Source organism: Saccostrea echinata, unplaced genomic scaffold, assembly GCF_033153115.1.
Source record: "Saccostrea echinata isolate AGI-Se365-2 ecotype Australia unplaced genomic scaffold, CSIRO_AGI_Sech_v1 ptg000009l, whole genome shotgun sequence".
NCBI lineage: Eukaryota > Metazoa > Mollusca > Bivalvia > Ostreida > Ostreidae > Saccostrea > Saccostrea echinata.
The window spans coordinates 24,841,741-24,866,268 of NW_026889758.1; the positions used below are offsets into that span (position 1 = coordinate 24,841,741).

Here is a 24,528-nt window from a genome sequence, read left to right on the forward strand (position 1 = left end):
CTTTTGACAAAGAAAAATAAATATTATAACGAACATATTAAAGAATGCGGGAATCCACCCTCATAACATCAGGGATCCGAGTCCATTCATGGACGTCCCACTATATTAACATTTTTCGACAGCTAAGCATAGTGTAACGTGAAACGGTCACCCATCTAAGGGTTATACAGGCTCGCCGTTGCTTAACTTGCCTGAAATAGAGGTAGACTCTACCGCATCACCAGAAAAGCTAGCTCCTCCTCCGCCGCTCAGGGAAGCTTCGACCCCAAGCTTAGCATGGGTTCTCTCTAAGTGTCTGGGGCCTCTTCAGTAACGGCAATCAATGCTGTCCACAGACACTAAGTCCGTACCTCGACATAAAGTCCTTCCTCCAGAGCTTCCTGAAGCAGGCCTTGAACCTCTTCAGTTACGGCAACTTCTGCCGTCCACAAACACCAAGTCTGTAAATGGACACAATTTCCTAGCTCTAGTCCTGAAGCAGGCCGCCAGACACCATGCAGAGTCACTACTCTGCCACCAACTTTGTAACGTGAAGCGGTCACCCTTCCAAGGGCTATACAGAAGTCATGTTCTAAATTTTGAATTTAACGTGAAGCGGTCACCCTTCCAAGGACTATACAGATGTCATGTTCTAAATTTTGAATTTACCGGGTGGGAGTAAATACAAAATTTAGATTGTCATGTTCTAAATTTTGTATTTACTCCCACCCGGTAAATTCAAAATTTAGAACATGACACAGACTCGCCGTTACTCAACTTGCCTGAAAAAGAGGGATCGAGACTCTATTGCATCACTAGAAAAGCTAGCTTACTAGCGAGGTAGTATAAGTTCCCTATATACTGTTCGGGTATTATCCGTGAAATCGCCTTCAACAGATATCCGGTATCGTTGGATCCGCGAAATTGGTTCAGTGAAATCACCTTTTAAAATTTAAACATATTTTTTTTTTAAAGTTGGTAATTCCAACTTTAAACTTGGCTTTACCAACTTTAAAGTTGGTAATTCCAACTTTAATCTTGGCTTTACTAACTTAAAAGTTGGCTTTTCCAACTTTAATCTTGCATGACTTTTCCATTTTTGTATGGCTTTATATCCAGATACATGTACTTTGTAGCTTAGTGGCGGATCTAGAGGGGAGGGGGGTTACGGGGGTTGCAACCCCACCTTTGGATTTGCTAAAAGAGAGAGAGAGTGAAAGAGAGGGAATGAAAGTGAGAGAGGAGAGTCACGAATATTTGTTGTTTTATTTTTCTATAAAAACGGTTTTGCTTTCGTCTAGTTTTACCACATATTTTTATCGTGTAGTCCTTTACCGGTTTTAAGTCAACGTCAAAAACATGATTTTTTGAATGATCAATTCATGGATTATTTACGTGAAACGAGATGGAGATTGACATCTGATTATAATTATAATACAAGTACATGTATTAATATGTAAGTGTCTCACTCTCCAAGTTTATCGAGTTTGAATATCCAAAATACCTGCAGTTGCCGTGGAAGTAAAAATGGTTCATTTATTGCTAACATTAATTGAAATTTTGAACAACTTTAGAAGAGTATTTACTGTTTTCAAATCCAATATCACACCGCTGGGGTCGAGGGGCCATCTTATGTTTCGGCTTGCAAAAGCCGTGTTTCTTGTATTGTTTGTTTTTATTTTTGGCTTTTTCTCCCTTTGAAGAACTACTCAATTCAAATAATCACAAAATAGGATGTGGTAGCGAGGTAGATTTTTACTTACAATAACATAAATTTTAAAATTTTCTCACACACTCTTTCTTAAACGGATCGATCTAGATAAAATACTGGGCTTTTAAAGGGCAATTTTCAAATCACTAAAGCTAGGTGGCCTGATTTACATTTTAGTATTTCACTTTTATTTCAATTTTACATATGTCTAATCAGTTTCTTTATTATAACAAGTTTTTTTTTTTTTTATCAATTGATAGTATCAGGCTCGTAGAACGCGGGGGGGGGGGGATTTTTTTTTCTTCTGATTGTAGTTTTTGCTACTATAGTAAACTATAGTAAATATATATATATATATATATATATATATATATATATATATATATATATATATATATATATATATATATATATATATATATATATATTGTAAAATGTTCTTTATATATATAATATAATATGAATATATAAAGTCTTTTTAAATTTTTATAACCCAGAGCTCGCGTAATCAGAAGTAATCGTGATTACATGTAGGAAAACTAAACTTATGTAATCGATAACTTTAACCAATGGAAGTAATCAGCTTGCAACTGATTACTTTTAAAATCCAAAGTAATTGTAATTTAATCGATTACTTTTGAAAGTAATTGACCCCAACCTTGATAAATCCAATTAAGTATTCTAAACATTCAAGTTCAATGACAATGACAATGAATTTATTCTCATAAACTGACATTAAGTACAGTGTAGAGACAGATTACAAATATAGTTAAACATATGTGCATGCATGAAACAGAAAAAGTACAAAGTCAAAAAAAAAAAACAAAAAACAATGACCTAACCAGGAGAGCCAACTCTCTCACAGATAATTTTTATAAATTTACACAGTTTTATTAATTTAACTGTATTTTTTTGTGTTAAAAAGTTGATCAAACTTATACACATTTGGATATAAATAGTAATACTTTGATATTAGTGATAATCTTAATTGATTTCAGAATAAATGGATCATTACAATTGAATAAGTAATGATATTCATCACCAATTTCATTTTTTGAACATAACTTACAAATTCTATTCTCTCTTGGTACATTTTGCCATCTCCCAACTTCAATCGGCAATTTATTATTACAAGTTCTAAACCTACATAATAATTTCCAGTACTTGCAAGGCAAAGATACTAAATACTTTTCTAAACAAAATGAAGTTTTATATATTCTGTAATTAAGACCTTTAGGTGAATTAAACATTTCACTGTACCATGACTGTTTAAACTGATCATACAGAGTGTTAAAAACGACTTTCTTCAGCCAAGATACATGCACTGGTTGGCAAGTTTGCCAGATATAAGAAAGCCCACATTCATTCAGTATAGATTTGATAAAGTTACACGTACCATGGATTATTGTAGTTCTTCAAAACAATTAACAGATTTGTTGATAATTTATCACATTGTAAAAGAGATAATTTACACCAAAAACTTATCATTCTTACCTTAATATTAATTGAAATAGGGTATCTACCTAATTCACCGTATACCATAAAATTTGGTGTAGATGATTTTACATGTAAAATATGTTTACAAAATTTTAAATGCAACTTTTCAACTAATGGTGACTGATTATAACCCCATACTTCACATCCATATAAAAATACAGGCTTTACAATTTTGTCAAACATATCTAATGTACATTCTACAGTAAGGTTGTGTTTTCTACATTTTCCTATAACACCATACATAGCTTTTGTTGCTTTTTGAAATAATTCCTTAATATTTGTAATAAATGAACCATTTTTACAAAAATTTACACCTAAATATTTAAAATTATCAATAATTTCTGATATATTACCATTTAATGTAGATGGTTTTTTAATTCTTGGACTGCCTTTTCCAAAGATAACAAGCTTAGTTTTATTAGTCCCCTACCGGTGAAACCGGAGGGGACTAGCCTATAGGTTTCCTCTGAGTCTGTCCGTCCGTCTGTCTGTCCGTCTGTCTGTTCCTCTGTCTGTCTGTCAGTCCCACTTGGTTTTCCGCACTTCTTTCCTAAACGCTTGCAGATATTGAGCTGATTTTTGGCATGTGAGTGTACATGTATGTTGATGAGTTACAGATCAAGTTTGCATTTCGTTCCGCTTCATTGATTTTTGAAGGAATTATGGCCTTTTCAATTTTTAAGGGTTTTCCGCAATTTTCTTCTGAACGCTTTCAGATATTGAGCTGATTTTTGGTACGTGACTTTACCTTGATTAGTTATAGATCAAGTTTGCATTCCGTTCCGCTTCATTGATTTTTGAAGGAATTATGGCCTTTTCAATTTTTAAGGGTTTTCCGCAATTTTCTTCTGAACGCTTTCAGATATTGAGCTGATTTTTGGTACGTGACTTTACCTTGATTAGTTATAGATCAAGTTTGCATTTCGTTCCGCGTCATTGATTTTTGACGGAGATATGACATTTTCAATTCTTAAGGGGAACCAGATACTTGCCGGTAGGGGACTAGTATTGCTAATGCAATACTCTCAGAATGCTTGTTAGTGTTAACTTTCAGATGCCATCGTTTACAATAATTGTTAAAAATATTCAGTTGGTGTTGAAGATCTTCTGGTGTTTCTGACAGAAGAATTGTGTCATCAGCATATAACAAAACAAACAATCTAAGAAACAAATCAAACTCTTTTTCTAATTTGGCAGATATAAATGATAATGATCGAGTTCAAGTTCTTTATTTCTTTGCGTCATACGACACATCAGATTACATATATTAATAACTAAACATATATACAATATTATAAAATATAACAATATGAGAGTGAGCATAATCAATAAATAGCAAGTAAACTATGTAGGACGTGTTTTCTAACAGGCAACTGTAATTATAAAACACTAAAAATTTACAAATGTTTCATTCTTCTAGTGAAGCTTGATATAAATATTTTTCCAAGGTTACAAAGTTCCTTTATATTTTGTACACTTAGAAGTTGAATTAATTTCCAAACACTGGATTTCTTATAATAACTTAGATCTAAGGTCATGATAAAAAGGACATTGTAAAATAAAATGAAATTCGTTTTCGATAACATACAAAGAGCACATTTTACATAACCTGTTTTTTCTAATTTCATTAACATATCTACCAGTTTCAACATTTAGATTATGTGCAGATAGTCTAATTCTAGCAATTTGTATTTTGTACATATAATTAATAGGTTTACGCAAGTAATATTGTATATCAAAATTATCAACCAAATGTTGGATTAGCGGGCTACGGGCATTGTTACAAATATTAGAAATCATAGTATGGTTATTCACCTCAAGGAATCTTTGTTTTACTAACATATAAGTATTATCATTGAAATCTGCATCAAATATATAGCCAAATCCAAGTTTATTAAGTTCATTTTGAATATCTCTGATCCAAATATCATTATTCTTTAATCTTTCTTCCAAGCATGATTTTAGTAGAATATTAGATCAAGATAGAATAGTTAAAAACTTTATTTGCATGTGTTTTCTCCATTTGAGTAAGCAAAAGCAATTTTCCTTTATACATGTATTACTTCATTGTCTTTGAAGATTTTTCCCGGATAAAAAAAGCCAGGTTCCCTTTATTAAAAATGAATTGGTAAATATCAAAATACCCTCTTTTACGTACGCTATATAATTCTTTCAAAGTCTAAAAAACATTTTTTATCCATGTATAGAGAGGGTCCTTAATTTCAAAGAAACTATTGAAGATATTTTCATCAAACTTCATATTTCCTTTGACCTCACTTTTCTCAAATTTCACTTGTGTTTAGCTCAGCTTCAAAAGAAACTATTCAAAATATTTTTTTATTTAAGCTTATCCACTGATATATTATTTGGTGAGAATTTACCAACTGTGTCAATTTTTTAGGTGACCTGAGTCACTCAGGTGAACTATTGCTATCTGTTTTTGTCTGTCCTGCATCGTTCGTAAACTTTTGAACATTTTCAGCTTCTTCTCTTGAACCACTGAACCAATTTCAACCAATTTTGGCATAAAGCAGTAATGTTTAAAGGGATACAAAAATTTTGAATTCCATTGCCCCCCCCCCCCCCCCGGGGGGGGGGCCTGAGACTAAAACCATCAAAATTAGTGCTATCTTTAAAAATCTCCTTCTTTACTTCTAGACACCAAGCAGTCAAAATGTTGGCATGATTTTAATAAGCATTGAGTGCTCTACCAAATTTGTGAAATTCATTGCCCCAGGGTCAGGGTTTCTGGAATTAGGGTAGGGCTCTCATGATCATATAGTAAAAATGTATAAATTCTTTAAAAATCTTCTTCTCTCCCCCCGTATATAAAGCAGATAAACTAGGTGTATGGTTATGATTATCAAGCATGCCTCTTCCAAATTTGTAAAATTTGTGGCCCCAGGGTGAGGGGTTCTGCGGGAAGGGGGAGGTTATTGATAATATAATGAAAGTTCATTATTTCTTTGAAAATCTTCTTTTCTGCTCCTAGGTATTTAGCAGATAAACCAAGTTTATAGTTAAGATGAGCAAGGACGCCTCTTCCAAAAATTGTGAATTATCTTGGCCCCTGGGTCAGGGGTTCTGGTGTTAGGGTGGGGCTCTATAATTACATAGTGAAAATGCATAAATTCTTTAAAAATCTTCTTCTCTCCCACTGTATAAAAAGCAGATTAAGTAGGTGCATGGTTATGATGATCAAGGGTGCCCCTTCCCAAATTGTGAAATTTGTGACCCCAGGCCGAGGGGTTCTAAAGAAGGGGTAGACAATGGGGAACTCTATTGATCATTATAGTAAAAATGCATTATTACTTTGAAAATCTTCTTCTCTGCTCCTATACGTATTTAGCAAATAAACCAAGTATATATCGTAGTTATGGTGAGCAAGGGTGCCTACTCCAAAACTGAATATCTTGGCCCCTAAGTCGGGGTTCTGGTGTAAGGGCGGGGCTCTATTGATCATATAGTGAAAATGCATAAGTTCTTTAAAAATCTCTCCCCCCCCCCCCGGGTATTTAGCAAATAAACTAGGTACATGGTTATGATAATCAAGGATGCCTCTTCCAAAATTATGAAATTTGTGGTTCCAGGGTCAGAGGTTCATGTGGGGTGGGTCTTTTGAATATATAGTGGAAATGCATTATTATTATTTTTGTGTGAGAATCTTCTTCTCTGCCCCAAGGTATTTAAAAGAAAAAACTAATGGCATGGTTATGATGAACGAGGATGTCTTTTCAAAAAGTTTGAAATTCATAACCCTAGCTGGGGTCAGGGATTTTGGTGTTAGGGTGAGGCTCTTTGAATATGTGGTAGAAATGCATTATTTCTTTGAAAATCTTCGTTGCCCATTGTTATAAAGGAAACATACTAAGTGCATCGTTATGATGAACAAGGGCGCCTCTTCCAAAATTGTCAATATCTTGTCCCCTGGGTCAGGTATTAGGGTAGGGCTTTATTGAATCTATAGTGAAAATGAATTATTTCTTTGAAAATCTTCTTCTCTGCTCCTGGGCTTCTAGGAGACAAACAGAGTATACTGTAATAAGCAAGGGTGTTTCTACCAGATTTTGAAATTCTGTACCCTTTGATCAATTTATTAATTTCAACTGAAAGAAGTTATTCCCCTTTGCTATTCACCTATGATAGTTTAATGTAACTTAAAAGATCAATTGAACAACAGAATTATACAAAAATTTTTGTAATATTTAATACTAAATTCTAAAAGTACTTTCATAGTTTTTAATGGTCAGGCATCCTCATAATGTCAAGGTTTTGTGATTTCAGAATTTATGAAATTGCCGTACTCCAGAGCATATCTTTTGTGATTGTAAGGAGGACGATCTTCAAAAAATTAATCCTGGATGTTTCATTTAAAGTAACTAGTCACAAATCCTACGATATGACACTTTCCATTTTAAAGACGAGTCTTACTTGTTTACAAAACTTATACAATAAAAGCTGTTTTCTGATTGGTTCCAGTCCTAGACCAGGAACAAATGAAATAGTAGCTTTCTAGCCCAACTTTTAAATAACGACTTATGTCAAGGGTTTGTGTGGAGTTATAAAATCACAAAACCTTGACATTGTGAGGATGATGGTCAGGAAAAATTTAAAATAATAGATAAATGAAAATGGGACAAAAATACTGTATTTTTGTACAAATGAAAATGGGACAAAAATACTGTATTTTTGTACATTAAATAATCTTCAAAGACTAAGAGAGGCCACTGTTAGGGGCAATGAAATGTGTTAACTGCTATAATTGTTTTGTTTAGTCTGCATGAGGACAGAGACAAATGGCCGGGGAAAGTACAGGTAAATAAATAGATCAACTTGAAGATTTGTTACTGAGTACTAAATGAATCTTTTGCTGATTCCTGATCATCCTATTTTTCTTGCTTCTGGGCATCATAGCTTCATTCATCAGCTTATTTTGCTTAATCTATGGATCATAACATCATATTCAGGTGACCGTTAAGGCCCTTGGGCCTCTTATTTTTTTTTTTTCACCTTGATCTTTCCATTGACCTTTACTTTACTATTTATTGTGTACAAAACTCGGTTTTAAAGAAATTACATGTATTTAAAATATTTTCATCAAACTTTATACACTAATACAAATTTTCATGTTGCATTACTAATGAACCCTGGGCGGGGCATTCATGTCCTGTGAACATATTTCTAGTGTATCTAAGGAGTTGTATGTTTTTATCCTTGAGTATTGGCGAGGGGATAATAACAAACAATGAGATGGATAACAAAACATCTCTAACCAAAAACCATGGGAGATTCTTTTTATCACGTTTTACATACGTGATATTTCATGTTTTACACTGGGTTTTTTTAATATAAATTAATCCACAATACTTGATGATCAAATTCATCCAAAAACCATTGTGATGTCACAATTTGGACATGAAAACTATATCCTATGAGCTATATACACTGTATAAAGGAGTAAAAATGTGATAAATATATATTAAATAATAAATCATCTCACACACCCACCCACACCAAAACAATTCTTTAAACTTTTCAAAACAAAAAAGACTAACCATGTTGACTGTAATTTAACTTTAGAAGATTTCTTTACGCATTTTAAAAATCTTGGTTCCAAAACAGGCGACAGCCTCAGAAAAGAATGTTATTTGGATGCTGTGTACGATGAGTTAGATTCAGAGATCAGTTTCGAAGAAATATGTGCAGCAATTAAAAAGTTAAAAACAAATAAAAGTTGTGGTGAAGATTGTATTGTTAACGAATTGTTCATGAAATGCCGAGATGAATTGCTCCCACTCTTACATAAACTTTTTAACAATATTTTCAACTCCGGTCTTTACCCTGAATCATGGTCAAAATGTTTTACTACTCCATTGTTTAAAAAAGGGGACAGAAACGACGTCAATAACTATCGTGGTATATCTATTGTTAGTTGTTTTGGTAAATTATTTACAAGTGTTCTTAATAATAGGATATTAGAATGGGAACATTCCTATGATATATTGACTGATGCACAGTTCGGGTTCCGTAAGGGATTGTCAACCACTGATGCAATTTTTGTTTTACAATCGCTTATAAATAAGTACCTGTCTGCTAAGAAAAGATTATATTGTTGTTTTGTAGATTTTCAAAAAGCCTTCGATTCTGTTGATAGAATAAAATTATGGCAGAAATTGTTTCATTTTGGCATCCAAGGTAAAATGTTAAAGATAATTAAATCTCTATACAATAATGTTAAAAGTTGTGTTAAATACAATGGTTATCTCAGCGACTACTACCACAACGACATTGGTCTAATGCAAGGAGAAACATTATCACCAATATTATTTTCATTATATGTTAATGATTTCGAAGTTGGTTTTATATCAGATAACTGCCCCTATATTGATTTGCAGATGCTAAACTTATTCTTACTTATGTATGCAGACGACGTGGTTAATTTTGCTGAATCTCCAGAAGGATTACAAAAAATGTTAAGCACACTATGCAGTTACACTGAAGAATGGAGTCTTTCTGTTAATGTAACAAAAACTAAGGTTGTTATCTTTAGAAATGGTGGTAAATTACATAATGATGAATCCTGGTTTTATAATAATGTTGAATTAGAAATTGTGAATGAATTTAAATATTTAGGTATTTTATTTAATTTTAATGGAAAATTTTTAAAAACGCAGAAACATGCTGCTGAACAAGGTAGAAAAGCTATGTTTGCTATTTCAAGTAGATTAAAGAGGTATGAATTCAATGTAGAAACTTTATGTTCAATTTTTGATACTTATGTATGTAGTGTATTACTTTATGGATCTGAGATATGGGGTTTTCACAGATGTCCCGATATAGAAAAGGTACATTTAAATTTTTGTAAAAATACTCTTGGTGTTGGAAAGAAAACCTCAAACAGCTTGATTTATTCAGAGCTTGGGCGTTTTCCACTATATGTTACAATGAAACTAAGAATATTTAAATACTGGATCAAATTAAGAACAACAGAAAATTGCATTCTAAAGTCTTGTTATGAAAATATGGTATTACAAAATGACAAATGGATTTTACAAATTAAAAAAGAACTGTCTTTTCTAGGACTAAGACAACTTTGGACAGAAAACCATTTAAATGATAGAGCTTATAACATTATAAAACAACGACTTTTAGATGTTTCAAAGCAAAACATAATAGAGAGTATATCAAACTCTCCAAAGAGTTATTTGTATCAACATTTAATTGACAATTTCTGTTTGCAATCATATTTAACAAAACCTATTGACAAAAAATTTAGACAACTATTAACAAAATTTAGGTTATCAAATCATATGTTAAATATTGAAACAGGTCGATACCATAACATACCAAAGATTAACAGATTATGTACATGTTGTACTCTCCATGATATAGAAGACGAATTTCATTTTATTTTGAAATGCCCTTTGTATATTGATTTAAGAGAGAAATTTTTGAAAAAGTATTATTATAACAAGCCTAGTGTCTTTAAATTAATTCAACTGTTAAGTTCTAATAATACTAAAGATTTGTTAAATTTGGGCAAATTTTTGAATGCTGCCACATTGTTAAGAAAAAATAATATCGATGTATAAGACTATTTTTATCTATGTATATTTTACGTTCACTCTCTCTGTATGATTTTCTTTTCTTTTCTTTAATAACATGATTGTATTATTATTCTGATGAGCCAGTTGGCTTAAGGAAATAAAGAAACTTGAACTTGAAACCCCCCCCCCACACACACACCCCCTCACACACACACACACACACATATGTTCTTTTTACTATAAAAGACATGCAATAAGATGTTGCTCATTGCAAAATTAACACAATGAAAATCTGTTTACATCAAAGTGATATTTTTTTCATAGAAATAAACAAATTTCATAAATTAATTATTGATTTGTGTAACAAATATTGGATGCAATAAAGCAAAGTCCAGCTGTTCCTGATGGCAAGTTATTGATATGTTGTACAATATGAAAAAAGAGTATTATATATCATGCTATGAAAAGTTAAATAACATTGAAATCACGGATATAATATATATACATTGTATATATATATACACATACATGTATATTCATGATATGTGTTGGGTTATATCACATAAGTCATACATACACATCCAACATGTAATAGAGTAAAACTATCTCATATGTCAAAACATTCAAGACAACACAAAACCTAAGTACAAGTTAATAGCCAAATAAAATACTATTAATATCTTTTAAAGGAAATAGGATGACAAAGAAGTGGACAACCATTTTACATAAACAAGTTAATAAACTGGCTCACCATTTGGATACTGATGATTTTCAATTGCACCTTTCCCAAACTTTAATTCCAAAAATTCTTTTACATCATTTGGTGCTGACACGTTTCTGCCAATAAAATCAATAGATGACAGAGGAACAAGAAAATGCTCTGGAAATTCAATGTCTTGTTTGTGGGTTTTAAACCAATAATCTTTTGTCATGACACCATTTTTTGAGTAGAATGGGAAAATTTGAATGTAGTTTCTATTTACACGACTATAATGTACTCGGTAAAAGTCACCCTCTTCTGCTATTTCCCATAAGAATCCCTTTTCATCAACATATTCATAGTTACCTGTCTTAACTAACTCTTTACATTTCTGGATATCTTCTTTGTATATTCCTATATCAACACTTGTATCCCATGGAATGATATCGCCAGACCGTGCCGCACCCAGCAAACTCCCACCCTCCAACCAATATCGCACATTTGTACTATCAAATATTTTAAAGACATGTTGAGCTGTTTCACGGAGAGCCTTGAGGCAGCATGGAGGGGTCCATTTCCCGTGGTACAAGAAATCTGGAATGTTATTAATTACAGAGCTGTAACATCGCTCTGTTCCCTTGCTACAGCCATAATAATGACTTTTTTCATGGTCAGCATCAATCTTATTCACTAGTTCTTTAATTTTAAATTTTCTAAATAACTTATCTTCTCTTTTTTCCTCTTCATGTTTAAATCGCTGCATGCTACTGGGATCCTTGAACCCTTTCCGAGGTATAAATACTTCAGGGGTATACACAAATGATTTCCACCTCTTAACAACAAACTGTAGATATAATGATTTAGTTAAAGGGATTGACCATGGACTTGGCAGTTCTGCTAATATCACTGTGTGCAATAAAACAGCTTGATCACCTTCTATATAATCACACAATCCTTCATAGCCTTCAAATTCTGTTATTTTCAACCGCCACCTTTGTAAGTTAATATGCATCCCTGGGCATCTAAGCTTATCCCTGCCAGTTTTAACAGCAAATGCATGTGCAAACTTGGAATTATCAAAATCATGAATAAGGCGTTCAAAAACAGATTTATTATAAATTCTAGCACCATCTGGTATGAAAATAACAAAATCTGTTGTTATAGCATCTAAAACCTCATCATCTGTATGTTTTTTACTGTCTAAATCGAAGTCCAGAATAAACATGGCTTGAACCTTGTGGTTTGAAATGAAATCGATTTTTGGATATGTAGGATGGTCTGTCACAATGAATATTGGCACATGATTTCCTAGCACTTCATGTATATGGCGAACTGTTTGTGGCACATCATTGTCATAATCCTCAAACTCTCGAATGACCACTGAGTATGTCGGATCAATCTTTTTCACAGTATCGATAATTCTTTCAGTTTGAAGAAAATAGTAAAGGACTATCACAAAAGTAAAATTACACGTTAATGCACATAACACAAATTTTCTCTTTCTAAAACACTTCATATTAAATTGAGGTCACAGACTTTTAGCAGATGATGAAGAATGCTAATAAAAATCCCAATTTTACATGATTATGATTCTGACTAGTCCTTGATAGCCAATGCAACATCTGTCGTCCAAGTCATGATGATGATCCACATCACCAGGATGGCAGAAAAAGTGAAAGTCCACGATCGTAATAAAAAGAATGCCGATCTCTCTTTTTTTTTTTTTTTTTTTTTGCTTTTTTCAATTATAAAGAGTTTTATCATATTTTCTACTCAAAATATTTTTAAACATTTATATAAATATAAAGATGTAAATTGATAACCATAAATATGAATGATTTAAAAGATGTGGAAAAAAATTGATCGAGATTGAAATACGAATAATTCATACACCTTTCTTATCAGGCGGGAATTCAAAATTGAAAATAGAAAACACCTGAGATGGAAAAAAATGACAGGCCAGGCACAGGGGAGGAGGTGGAGGCGGTAGCTCAGAAAGATGCCGAGGATATTGATGGAAAGCGAATGCAACGTTTAAAACAGAGTCTTGATCTTAGTCTGGAGAAATTTTATTCGTCTATAAAGTATGGACGTATTTATTGTGATTTTAGTAAACCTTTCATTCCTTTCATCTATCATTTTAATGGGAAATTTTGTTAAAATAGAGACATGAATGATCTGGTCACGGGTGGGTTCACCATGATTACATGTTCGCTCTGTGGTTTCGCCGTGTCACCTGTCAAATTTGGTGTCAAATTTTTGCACGTGGATTTTTGTAGTTTGTTGTAACTTGTGTTTTTGAGTTTGTGCTATGAGGAAGGGTTTTTGATGTATCCAAAGTGATCCACACAATGATAATCTTATTTAATAAAACATATTTAATAAAGTTAATCTTATTTTGTTCAAAATTTCAGGAAAAAAAGATGGAGGTTGTTGGGAAAAAAAATTATGCAGCTAAATTAAAATGTATATTATGTTATTTATACATGTAATAATTTAGTGCGACCGTAAGGGCAAGCACAGATAGCTATTCCAGGTTTTTTTTTTTTCGGGGCCGTAAGGGGTCTGTCATAAGCCCCATTCCCAATGGTAACAATTGTTTGTTTTTCCCATTTTCATCAAAGAAAATTCCCAAAATACAATTCGAAACATGACCTTAATGTCACTTTATTCTAAATATTATAGAAAGAAATAAAACATTAGAACAGCAAACAGGTTAAGCTGTTTTCAATAAAGATTTATTGAATGTAAATAAGTTAATAAATGCTTTGCAAATAAAGAAATGGGTTTTATTTGAATTTATATACAAAAATGAATTCAGAATTATGATATTTTTCCCAATTTTAACTAAATGATGCTATTTTTTCCCAAATGGAAAGGCCCAGTCCCTTGATTTTAAGACCTAAAAAAAAACCCCTGTATTCAGTTTTAATTTAGATCCGGCTCTTCAAACTGCACATGAAATTTATTAGAGTGTTCAGTATGTTTATCTAAACACCCATTGATCAAACGACTTTTGCTTAAACATCAAGTATCCTGTATGTTTGAAGAAAACCACAAGGGCGAATCCACTTAGGACAAAAAAAAAAAAAATGGGGCAAATCCACTCAGTGCGAACAGTTAATCAGGGCAAAACCACTCAGATTCAATAATTCATTGTTACTGGTCAAAATTCTTGATTTTTAATTTTTAATTTTTTTTCTTAAAATATAAAGCATTCACTAAGCTTAAATAACAAAAACAAGTCTGGCACAATCTTTTGATTGAGCTTTACCTTGGGTTGATGATCAACCCAAGCTAAAGCTCAATCAAAAGATTGTGCCTGTAGATCAACTTGATCTATTTGTATATTGTTGGTAAGCTAGCTTTTTTTTCGAGTACCATAAGATTTGGTGCCTAATGAAGTAATCGACCAAATCAAATAGTAAAGGGTAGGTTTAACAACATACTCAGAATGTTTAACTGAAGATTTTGTTTGATCATCATGAGTTGATAAATTTTTTCTTTCCATTTATACCTGATACGACGTACAGTCATTTTCTATATAAATGTATACGTTCATTTCTATTAGGGCTGGAACAATATATCAAAATATCGATTATATCAATTCTGTGTGAGGACTATACACATATCGATTGTGAGGAAGATACATATATCAATCCATATAAAGAAGTATTGAAATATCACCAATTCTGACATTTTTTTCTTTGTTTACTTAGCATTTTGGGTTCAATATATAAAATAAATATGCTAATTTAAAACATAAATATGAAATACATAATAATGAACACCACTTGTGTAAAATAAATTTGTTTTGCAACAGATATACAACTTCTTTGAATAAATTATTCTTATTTGTGAAGAAATGTTCATTTCAATACAAAAAAAGACATTTTATAACCAATTCAACATATCGTGAAACACATCGTATCGTGGCTCAAATATGATACATATCGATATAGAAAAAGTTGTATCGTCCCAGCCCTAATACATATCGCATCGTGGCTCAAATATATTGAGATATGCATCGATATAGAAAAAGTGTATCATCCAGCCCTATAATTTCTATGTATCCATTTTTTATGTAAAGTTGTAATCTACTTTCAGATTTTCCTTGTTCAAGGAGCAGTTGCGACCATTGTATGAGCATCAGCCACAAGCTTTGAAAAAGATGCATGCACAGCTACTGGCACAACTTAAATCCAATGTTTCTGTATGATTGATAGATATTGTTTTACTTTTTATTAGTTCACCGGAGCTGGAAGCTTAGTGAGCTTTTCTGATCCCCTGTTGTCCTGCCTGCATTTGTCTGTAAACTTTTCAAATTTTTTCAACTTCTTCACAAGAACCAATGGGCCAATTTTAACCAAAGTTGTCACAAAGCATCCCTGGGTTAGGGGATTCTAAATTATTCAAATTAAGGGCCAATCCCCCATCCAAACAAAGGGGATATGACCAAGGAAAGGCAAAATAGGGTGGGGTCAATCATTAAAATATTTTCATCTGAAGAACCACTAGGCCAACAGAGATGAGTTAAAAGCTTTCTGAGGTAATGTAGATTCTAAATTCTACAAATCAAGGTCCCCAGAGGTATGGTGGGACCACCATAGGGGATAAAAGTTTTATATTGACATGTAGTATTTTTATGCCCCGCCATGAATATGGCCGGGGCATATAGTGTTTGTCATGTCTCTTCCATCCTTCCGTCTGTTTTCCGTCACGCTTTGCTCTTTTCAAAGCTCAGTTTCAAAGAAAGTATCCAAGATATTTTTATCAATCTTCATATGCTGATAGATCCAAAGTCAAAAAGAACAAGCATTCTGAGAGTATTGCAGTAGCAATACTAGTCCCCTACCCGCAAGTGTAATCTGGTTCCCGTTAAAAATTGAAAATGCCATAATTCTGTCAAAAATCAATGAAGTGGAACGAAATGCAAACTTAAAAAGGTCGTAATTCCGTGAAAAAATCATTGAAGTGGAACAAAATGTAAACTTGATCTGTAACTCATCAACTAAACTAAGTGGGACAGACTGACAGAGGGACAGACAGACGGACGGTCAGACTCAGGGGAAACCTATAGTCCCCTCCGGTTTCACCGTTAGGGGACTAATAATGAATTGATTGAATTCCTTAAAACATATCATTGCAAGAACCATGTCTCCATCTTTCGTGGTAGAGAAATCCCTCATTAAACATTTAGTGACCATGTTAGGTCTAAAGTATGAAATTAAACCAGAAAAAAAACTTAAAAGAATCTGCACAGAAACTGAACAAAATAAACTAGTGATGGGAATCAAAATTTCATAATCGATGATCTGGCTACTGTGACTAACTAATTATCAATTATAATCGGACATTTACAAAGTCTGTCAATTTAGTTTATTAAATGGTAAGAATGGGCGAATAACTACTGTGGTGGTCCAGCTGTAGTTAGAATAATCTAACTGTGTCTCGGGACAAGCCTTAGGCCGTAGGACAATATCATTTTAACGATAAAACGTTCTTCCTAGTCCAGCTGGTTCATCCTTCATTTTGTAGAATACAAAGTACGTCCATTCCCGGGAATGAGCGTTGTTACCCGGGTATGAATACAATGTCTGTTCGTCTGTGCCATTACGATGAACAAGTAAGTTAATAGACAAGTTGCAGCTGGAATATTCAGCTTAAAAACTATTGTGCTTGCAAAATAAAATAAGTAACGCTTGGATTATGCTAGCAATCGACTGATTTTTGATTATAATTGATGATTGGAACACCACTAAAATTAACACTTTCGAACTTCAGTGGATATCTGAAATATCAACATCAATGAACATTACTATATAATATTTAAAATATTTTTCTGTTTTGATATTTGAGGTGAAGAAACTTAGAAGTAATCGATTATTAATTGAATACATCTTCTAAAGTAATCGATTACAGGACAAAAATAAATGTAATCAATTAATAATCGATTACACAAATTTCCTCTAAGTAATCAATTATTAATCAATTACATTTGTAAGTAATCGTGCCCATGCCTGACTCAGGTGAGGGCTTTGGTCCATGGGTCTTTCTTATACTTACTTGTTCCTGTCGCTAGCGTCCATTTTTAACTCAAATAGGAAATTGTCTCAACAAATGTATGATGCTTTAATAATATTTCTAAAAGAAGAGTTGGCAAATCTAGATTGAAAAAAAAATATTTGTTACTTTCTGGCTTTTATTAATATTTCTCTATTGTAATCAATAAAATGACAATTGAATTAATGATTTTGTTAAGATTTTCTGTCTCATTTTAATACAATCTGTAAAAGCTGCCAGACATTTTGACTGATAAAATTAAGATTTTACTGGTCCAATTCAAAATTTACCAGGGATGATGGGTGGACCTATGAATTTTTTCTGAGCATTTTTTCACCCATTGGCCCCATCTGGCACCAAAATCGCCCAAAGAGTAAATTGGATGAAGGGTATTTCATCCTAAGTCCTTTGCTAAGAGCAGAGCCCTTTGAGATTGTCACCATCTCAACAATGTTTAGTTTAAAGTCTGGCATAAAGTGGTTCATTATGAATTTACAGTAAAGTGAATAATGTTTGCTCAAGATGGTAACAAAGTATTTATAAGTCAGTAACTGCATATTGAAATTAAATTTAATGTTTAGATTTAGATAGATTTCTGAACAATTAATTTTTTTTTTTAAAGGAGGAAATTACCTGGATGCTGAAAGAAGAGAATATTGGTAAATTGTTAAATGGTTTAAATGATCAAATTGATGAAAACCCAGAAAAAGGAAAGAAAGGATGGTAAATATTTCATTTGTCTGTTTAAAAACAAACTAAATTTTATTAGAATATTAAACACTAAAGTCACAATATATGCCTAATTTTTATACAAGCCATGACCATTAAAGACAAGCTCTGTGTGCCACAGTGATACATGAGTGGCATTTATACTTTTACACAATTATTCACCACATATATTCAGTGTCTTTTTTAAAGCCCTTTTCAAATGCAGATATTAAATGAAAATGATAAATAGCAGTTTTAACAAGAAATCTCATTCACAGGCGACCATCTGGCAATGCTGCTCAGGATGTACTTGCTCACACTGCCCCATACAAACTGAGGGAGAAAGAACGCTTACAGGGAATTTTATCAGATCTTCAGTCCCAGAATAAACTTCTTAAGGATGCACTCCGTGCCAGACAGACAAAACTACAGCATACACAGCAGAGAGTAGAACAGAAGGCGCAGCACTGGAAACAGGTTTGTGTTTTATGACCTGTGGTCATGGAAATGGCCAATTCTTATTATGTCTGCACTGTATTATTACTGAAAATGAAATACATTAAATCTACCGGTAACACATTCTAAGAAAAAACTGTGCCATACCTTGTTGTTGGATGCTGGGGGTAGGGTGGGCCACAATAAGGAAACAAAGTTTCAAATTGAAATACATAGTAAAAATCTTTAAAAATCCTTCTCATCAGCTAAATCTTTAAAAATCATTTTCTCAAGAACCACTAGACCAGAAAAAGTGAAACTTATGTGAAAGCTTTCTGAGGAAGTGTAGATTTTATTTTTTTTCAAATCATGGACCATGGGGGTAGGGTAGGTCCACAATAAGGGAGCAAAGTTTTATATTGAAATATAGAGGAAAATTCATAAATCATTAAAATTCCTTCTTAAGAAACAGTGGACTAGAAAAGATAAAACTTATAATGTAAGTGACAGTTTCTTGAGGTAGTGTATATTGTAAAATGTTCAACTCTTGGCCCCTGGGGGTAGATTGGGGCCACAATAAGGGATCAAAGTTAAATAAAATTGAAATTTACTCTGAAATCACTCATTTTCATAGGGGTTTAAATTTCATTGTTTTCGAGGTATGAAGAGACCCAAGAATTTATGTCCACCATGAAAGCAGGGATCGACATTAACGGTTGTCCGATTGCCCGGGACAAGTGAATTCTCAGTTCGGGCAAGTGAAATTGTCGACGTACTTGTCCGATCGGGCAAGTGATATTTTTATATTTATTTAGTTTACATTAATTTATGAATAAAACAATAAATTGAACACTTGATTTCCGCCATGCACATGACTGACAATGTTTTTGCATTCAGAATTCCTTGGTAGCGTTTCTTGATTATACCGCTCATTTAAAAATCGGGTTCGTTATTTTCTTTCGTAGTAAATACGTTCTATGTCTAAGAAAATTTTGTTAAATTCTTATTAGGAAATTAGCTTATTTATTCAAGCACAGAATATAATTACAGTGTAACACGATGTATCCTGATCAAGACATGATGATAAGATGCATGTTTCGTAGCAACTATCTTCCTTAAGCGTTGCTTCACAGTTATCTCTGAAAATCACGAATCACAAAAGGATCCTACCTAAAATAATTTTTAAAAATATGAATTTTATTACAAGGAAACGGAGGATTATTGTTGCATGGCAGTGTGTGTTAACAGGTTATATTTACAAGTACAGTGGTATACATTTATGTACAAATGCAGCATGTATCGACATTTTTTCAGGTAGCTCAACTTGCCAAAATGACAGTAGTATATTAGGTCACATTTTTTTCTTATCATAACGTTTACAGTAATTCTTAAGTTCCTTCATAATTTTGGGCAACCAAGTTTAGCATTCGGACAAGTCAAAGTTTGAGATCACTTGCCCAAAGGGCAAGTGAATCTGAAAGTTAATGTCTATCCCTGGAAAGGTAAAATTTCATATGAAAAACTACTCAACAACTCTTCATCCAAGAAATTTAATCCTCAAGAACGACATTTTCCCCAAAGCCCATGAAAAAACATGTATGTAATTTTTAGTGCAAGAAAAATCTTTAAGAATCTTCTCAAAAACCAATAGACCAGAAAAGATGAAATCTATATGAAATTTCCAGAGGTAGTGTAGATACTAAACTATTCAACTCTTGGCCCCTTGGTTAATGTTGGGCTAAATATGGGATATGTGGATTTATTTATTTATTTTCAAATTGTGGACCCCAGGTTAGAGTTACAATGTGGCTAAAGTCAGGCTCAAATAATGCATGTATATAAGAAAAGAATTTTCTTCTCCATAACTGCAAGGCAATGTTAGACATATTGATATTAAAGCATCCCCATGGTGTATGGATTCAGAAACCCTTAGAATTAATGTGTGGCATAATATGGGGTCACAATTCTTCATGTAAATATAAAAATTTTGTAAAAATCTAAGAACAGCAGAGCTAAAGTAACTCAGATGAGCATTTTTGCCCATGGGCCTCATTTATTATACGCCCGTCTTAAGACGGGACGTATTATGTTATAGCCTTCATGTCCGTCCGTCCGTCTGTTAGCTTTTTCGTGTCCAGATCATAACTTTAATACTATTAGGCCTAGAATTATCAAACTTTGTCAGCTGATACGTCTTGGGTAGAAGGTGTGTCGCGCATTAAAAGTAGGTCACTCTGACCTTTAATTAAGATGCTATGGCCAAATATGGAAAAATCCTGTCTGGCTCATAACTAGAAAACTATTAGACTTAGAATCATCAAACTTGGCCAATTTATGCATCTTAGGTAGAAGATGTGTCGTGACCTATTTCAAGGTCACTGTGACCTTTAATTTAGTGAAATTTTTAAAAAAACTGTGTCTCTATACTATTAAATTTCACAATCCCCAAAAATGTAAGAATGTTGCAGTAACCTTATTAAAAAAATGTTAAATCAAGAAAATACTATTTTTTTTTCATTATATACTTTACAACAATCTATAACAAATGTAATGTTATAAGAGAAATTCCACCTCTCCCATGGGTGTAATCATCAAGCACTGGTCAAGGAGAATTTTGATAACAGAAAATTACATATCAAATTAGAGAGAAATTAATGAGTTCAGTGTGAGGAACTAACTGGTAGAGCATCTCTGATCAAGCAGGTGTTATCTATATCTCCTGGGAATTGGGGAAAGGAATCAGTGTTGGATTAAAGGAATAAATGTATCTATTTGGCTAGCCTTTTAACTTTTAAAATGAATTTGGTGAAAATTAATTAAAACTAACTTGATAATGTATGATAAACTAATTTGATATTGTATAATATAATTAAAACTAATTATACCCCGGGGGGGGGGGGGATATTGGAATTAGCATGTCCGTTTGTCTGTTTGTCAATATGAACTGCAGCTTAAAACCAGTCTGACATTAAATCTCAAAAAAATCATCAAGTATTTTTTTTAAAAAATGTTTTATGGTAGATAGTTCCTACAAATCTAAGAGTCATGCAGTAACCTTATTAAAAATATTGCATCAAGATTACACAAGTTTTTGTTTCTTTTTATAAATCTTCGTAACAAATTAAAAAAATCTCTGTATTCAACATAATAACATAAATATTCATTTTTATTACATTGAATACAGACTATTAAAGCAGATAGTGCAGATCCATTCATCCCTTGAGAGTAATGAATGGACATGCATCCAGTTAAAGATTATAATTAATGAGTTCAATGTATAGGAAGGCTAGCTGTCTCAATCATTTCTGTTAGAGCATCTCTGATGAAGCAGCTCTAATCTGTATCCTTTGGGAATTAGACAGAAAAACTGCTTGTCAGTTTATAGCATATGTCACTTGCAGGCCAGCCTTTTATTTTCAAAATTAATTTGGTATAGATTAAATTGTTAAGACTATTTTGATATTGTTTAATATGATATTTTTATTTAATTTTTTGAAAATATCAAATAAATATGATAGGGGGGGGGGGGGGCTGCAGATGGGCATTTGTCAAGGTCTAACACAACCAGTTGAGAAATTTATTATAATTTGTGCCTGCACTACAGGAAATGTATAAACATCAAATATTATAAGGAATGGAAAAATCATGGAAATCTTTGAATTAAGGTTGACATGATTTTCTTGCACCCTAAACTGTTTAATTTATGATAATTGAACAATATTTGACGGGCGTATCATGCTGTGGCAAGGCACTTTATTTTTTTATTAGCAAAGTACATTTACATTTTGTAATCAAAATAGATTTATTTATTTTTTTTTAGATTGACGAGATGGCTGACAGATTTGATATAGACGAAGCAAAAAAATTTCTTGTGAAATATTCAAATTATTCATGTATAAGATGATTAGAAAATGATGTTTCAAAATATTTAAAATGTATTGTTTATTCCAACAAAAATGGTTCTACGTTTTGATTGACTTTTCTGTTCACAATATAATGCCAAAGAAATGTTGGCAGCTTTATGCAGTGATATATTAATTTTGTTCTGGCTCTGTCAGATAGGTTAAGTACTTGAGCCTTTAGTATGTGTGTTTGTCTGACTTACTGAAGCTAACAACAGGTAAACTTGAATTGTGTAAAAAGATATCAGAGTTTATGTACCATATATATAATATGTTGTGTGTTTTTCAGTATGTGGGATAGGAACAAGTTGAACTGACTTGAAAATGTTGTTTTAAAAGTTCATGTACACCTTGCTAAATGTTTTGTATTACTTTAACATTTACATTATGTGTATAAAGTACACATTTTATTTCAAATACATGTATCTTAAAAAATAAAGCAGATGACAAATGCATATTTTAATATTTCTATCATTTTTACCTTTAACAGGTTGAATTTAAACAACGGCGCATAATGTCAGTTAGTGTTACATGTACATCAGTATCTTGGGGATTTATTTTTATTGAATCCAATTTATATGGTTGTCTGACAAGTTTAAAATCACACGACAAACACTGCTGGGGTAGCACAGAAGACGCGGTAGCGTCATTATTTTTCAATACAATTTCTAAAAATAAATAGTTACATGTCGTTTGTGTTTATTTCCCAATATATTATTCCCAACTCATGTATTATTCACAAAATGTAAAACTTTGTAGAAATTTAACGACTAACGCAGTTTATGTTAGAAAAGTATGGCGCCCCTTTCACGTTAAATTAACATTATTCCTCAGTTGGTAAGTATTTCTCATCGATATAGAAAGCCGACGTTATCGTAAGGGGAAAATAAAATAAATGTTAAAAAAAAACAAGAAAAAAAAACATATGGGAAGACAGGTCGAAAAATGATATAATATGCAAGTATGAAACAAATTTTAATATGTTTGTTTGTTTGTATGTTGTTTAACGTCCCTCTCGAGAATTTTTCACTCATATGGAGACGCCACCACTTGCCGGTGGAGAGCTGCAAATTTTGTCCTATGCTCGGCACTTACGGCCATTGAACAGTGAGGGATCTTTTCGTGCCAGCACCTACTGGGACACTGGACCTCGGTTTATACGGTCTCATCCGAAGAACCGGTCTCCACGTCCCACAGTGGATTCGAACCCGCGACGTAAGGATCAACTCCTTACTTCGCGACTCTAGAGCAAACGCTCTAACCACTGCGCCACGCGGGCGACTTTCACATGTGTGTATTTCTTGTGAGAAGGCCTGTCCTTGGGCACCATTAATTTTTGACATTGACCTTGATGTTTGACTTACTTTTGAAAAACTTTAACCTTTTCCATATCTTTTCAATGGTTGCTTCTAGGGCTTTCATATATCACAGGTATATTCCTCGGTACATGACCTTACTTTGGATACCAACATATATGATTTGCATTTGAGAAAGTTTTACCTTTGCTATAAATTGCCATACGGGGGCATCAGTGTTTCACAAACACATCTTGTTCTCTTAATGTTTCCTTATACCCATCTCTCTCTCTCTCTCTCTCTCTCGTTTTAAAATAAACAAAACATATGTGGGTATTTTTATGCCCCCATATCCTAGATTCGGGGGTATATAGTTTTTGCCCTGTCCGTCCGTCTGTCTGTCTGTTTATCTGTTTGTCCGCAAAAACTTTAACATTGCCCATAACTTTTGATTGGATGGAGGTATGGCTTTCATATTTCACAAGTGTATTCCTTGTGACGAGACCTTTCTTTGGGTACCATCATATTTGACCTTGACCTTGGAGTTTGACCCAGTTTTGCAAAATTTTAACAACTTTAACCTTGGCCATAACTTTTGAACAGTTGGTGCTAGGGCTTTCGTACTTCACATGTGTAATCTTTGCTACAAGACCTTCCATTGAATGTCCACAACTTTGACCCTTTAACCTTG

General features: G+C 32.9%; 2 protein-coding genes across 2 annotated transcripts; one reads left to right on the forward strand and one right to left on the reverse strand.

Moving 5' to 3' along the window:
* Positions 1-11,101: 11,101 nt before the first annotated feature.
* Positions 11,102-13,096, reverse strand: LOC133182079 (ribitol 5-phosphate transferase FKRP-like). The gene has a single exon (XM_061316798.1). It carries the CDS (start codon positions 12,948-12,950, stop codon positions 11,469-11,471), a length of 1,482 nt encoding a protein of 493 aa, XP_061172782.1. The 5' UTR covers positions 12,951-13,096; the 3' UTR covers positions 11,102-11,468.
* A 276-nt stretch (positions 13,097-13,372) lies between these two features.
* On the forward strand, positions 13,373-22,999 carry LOC133182081 (polyamine-modulated factor 1-like). Its single transcript, XM_061316800.1, has 5 exons — positions 13,373-13,518; positions 15,542-15,647; positions 18,120-18,220; positions 18,484-18,682; positions 22,461-22,999. Exons 1-5 carry the CDS (start codon positions 13,376-13,378, stop codon positions 22,542-22,544), a joined length of 633 nt encoding a protein of 210 aa, XP_061172784.1. The 5' UTR covers positions 13,373-13,375; the 3' UTR covers positions 22,545-22,999.
* The last annotated feature ends 1,529 nt before the right edge of the window (positions 23,000-24,528 follow it).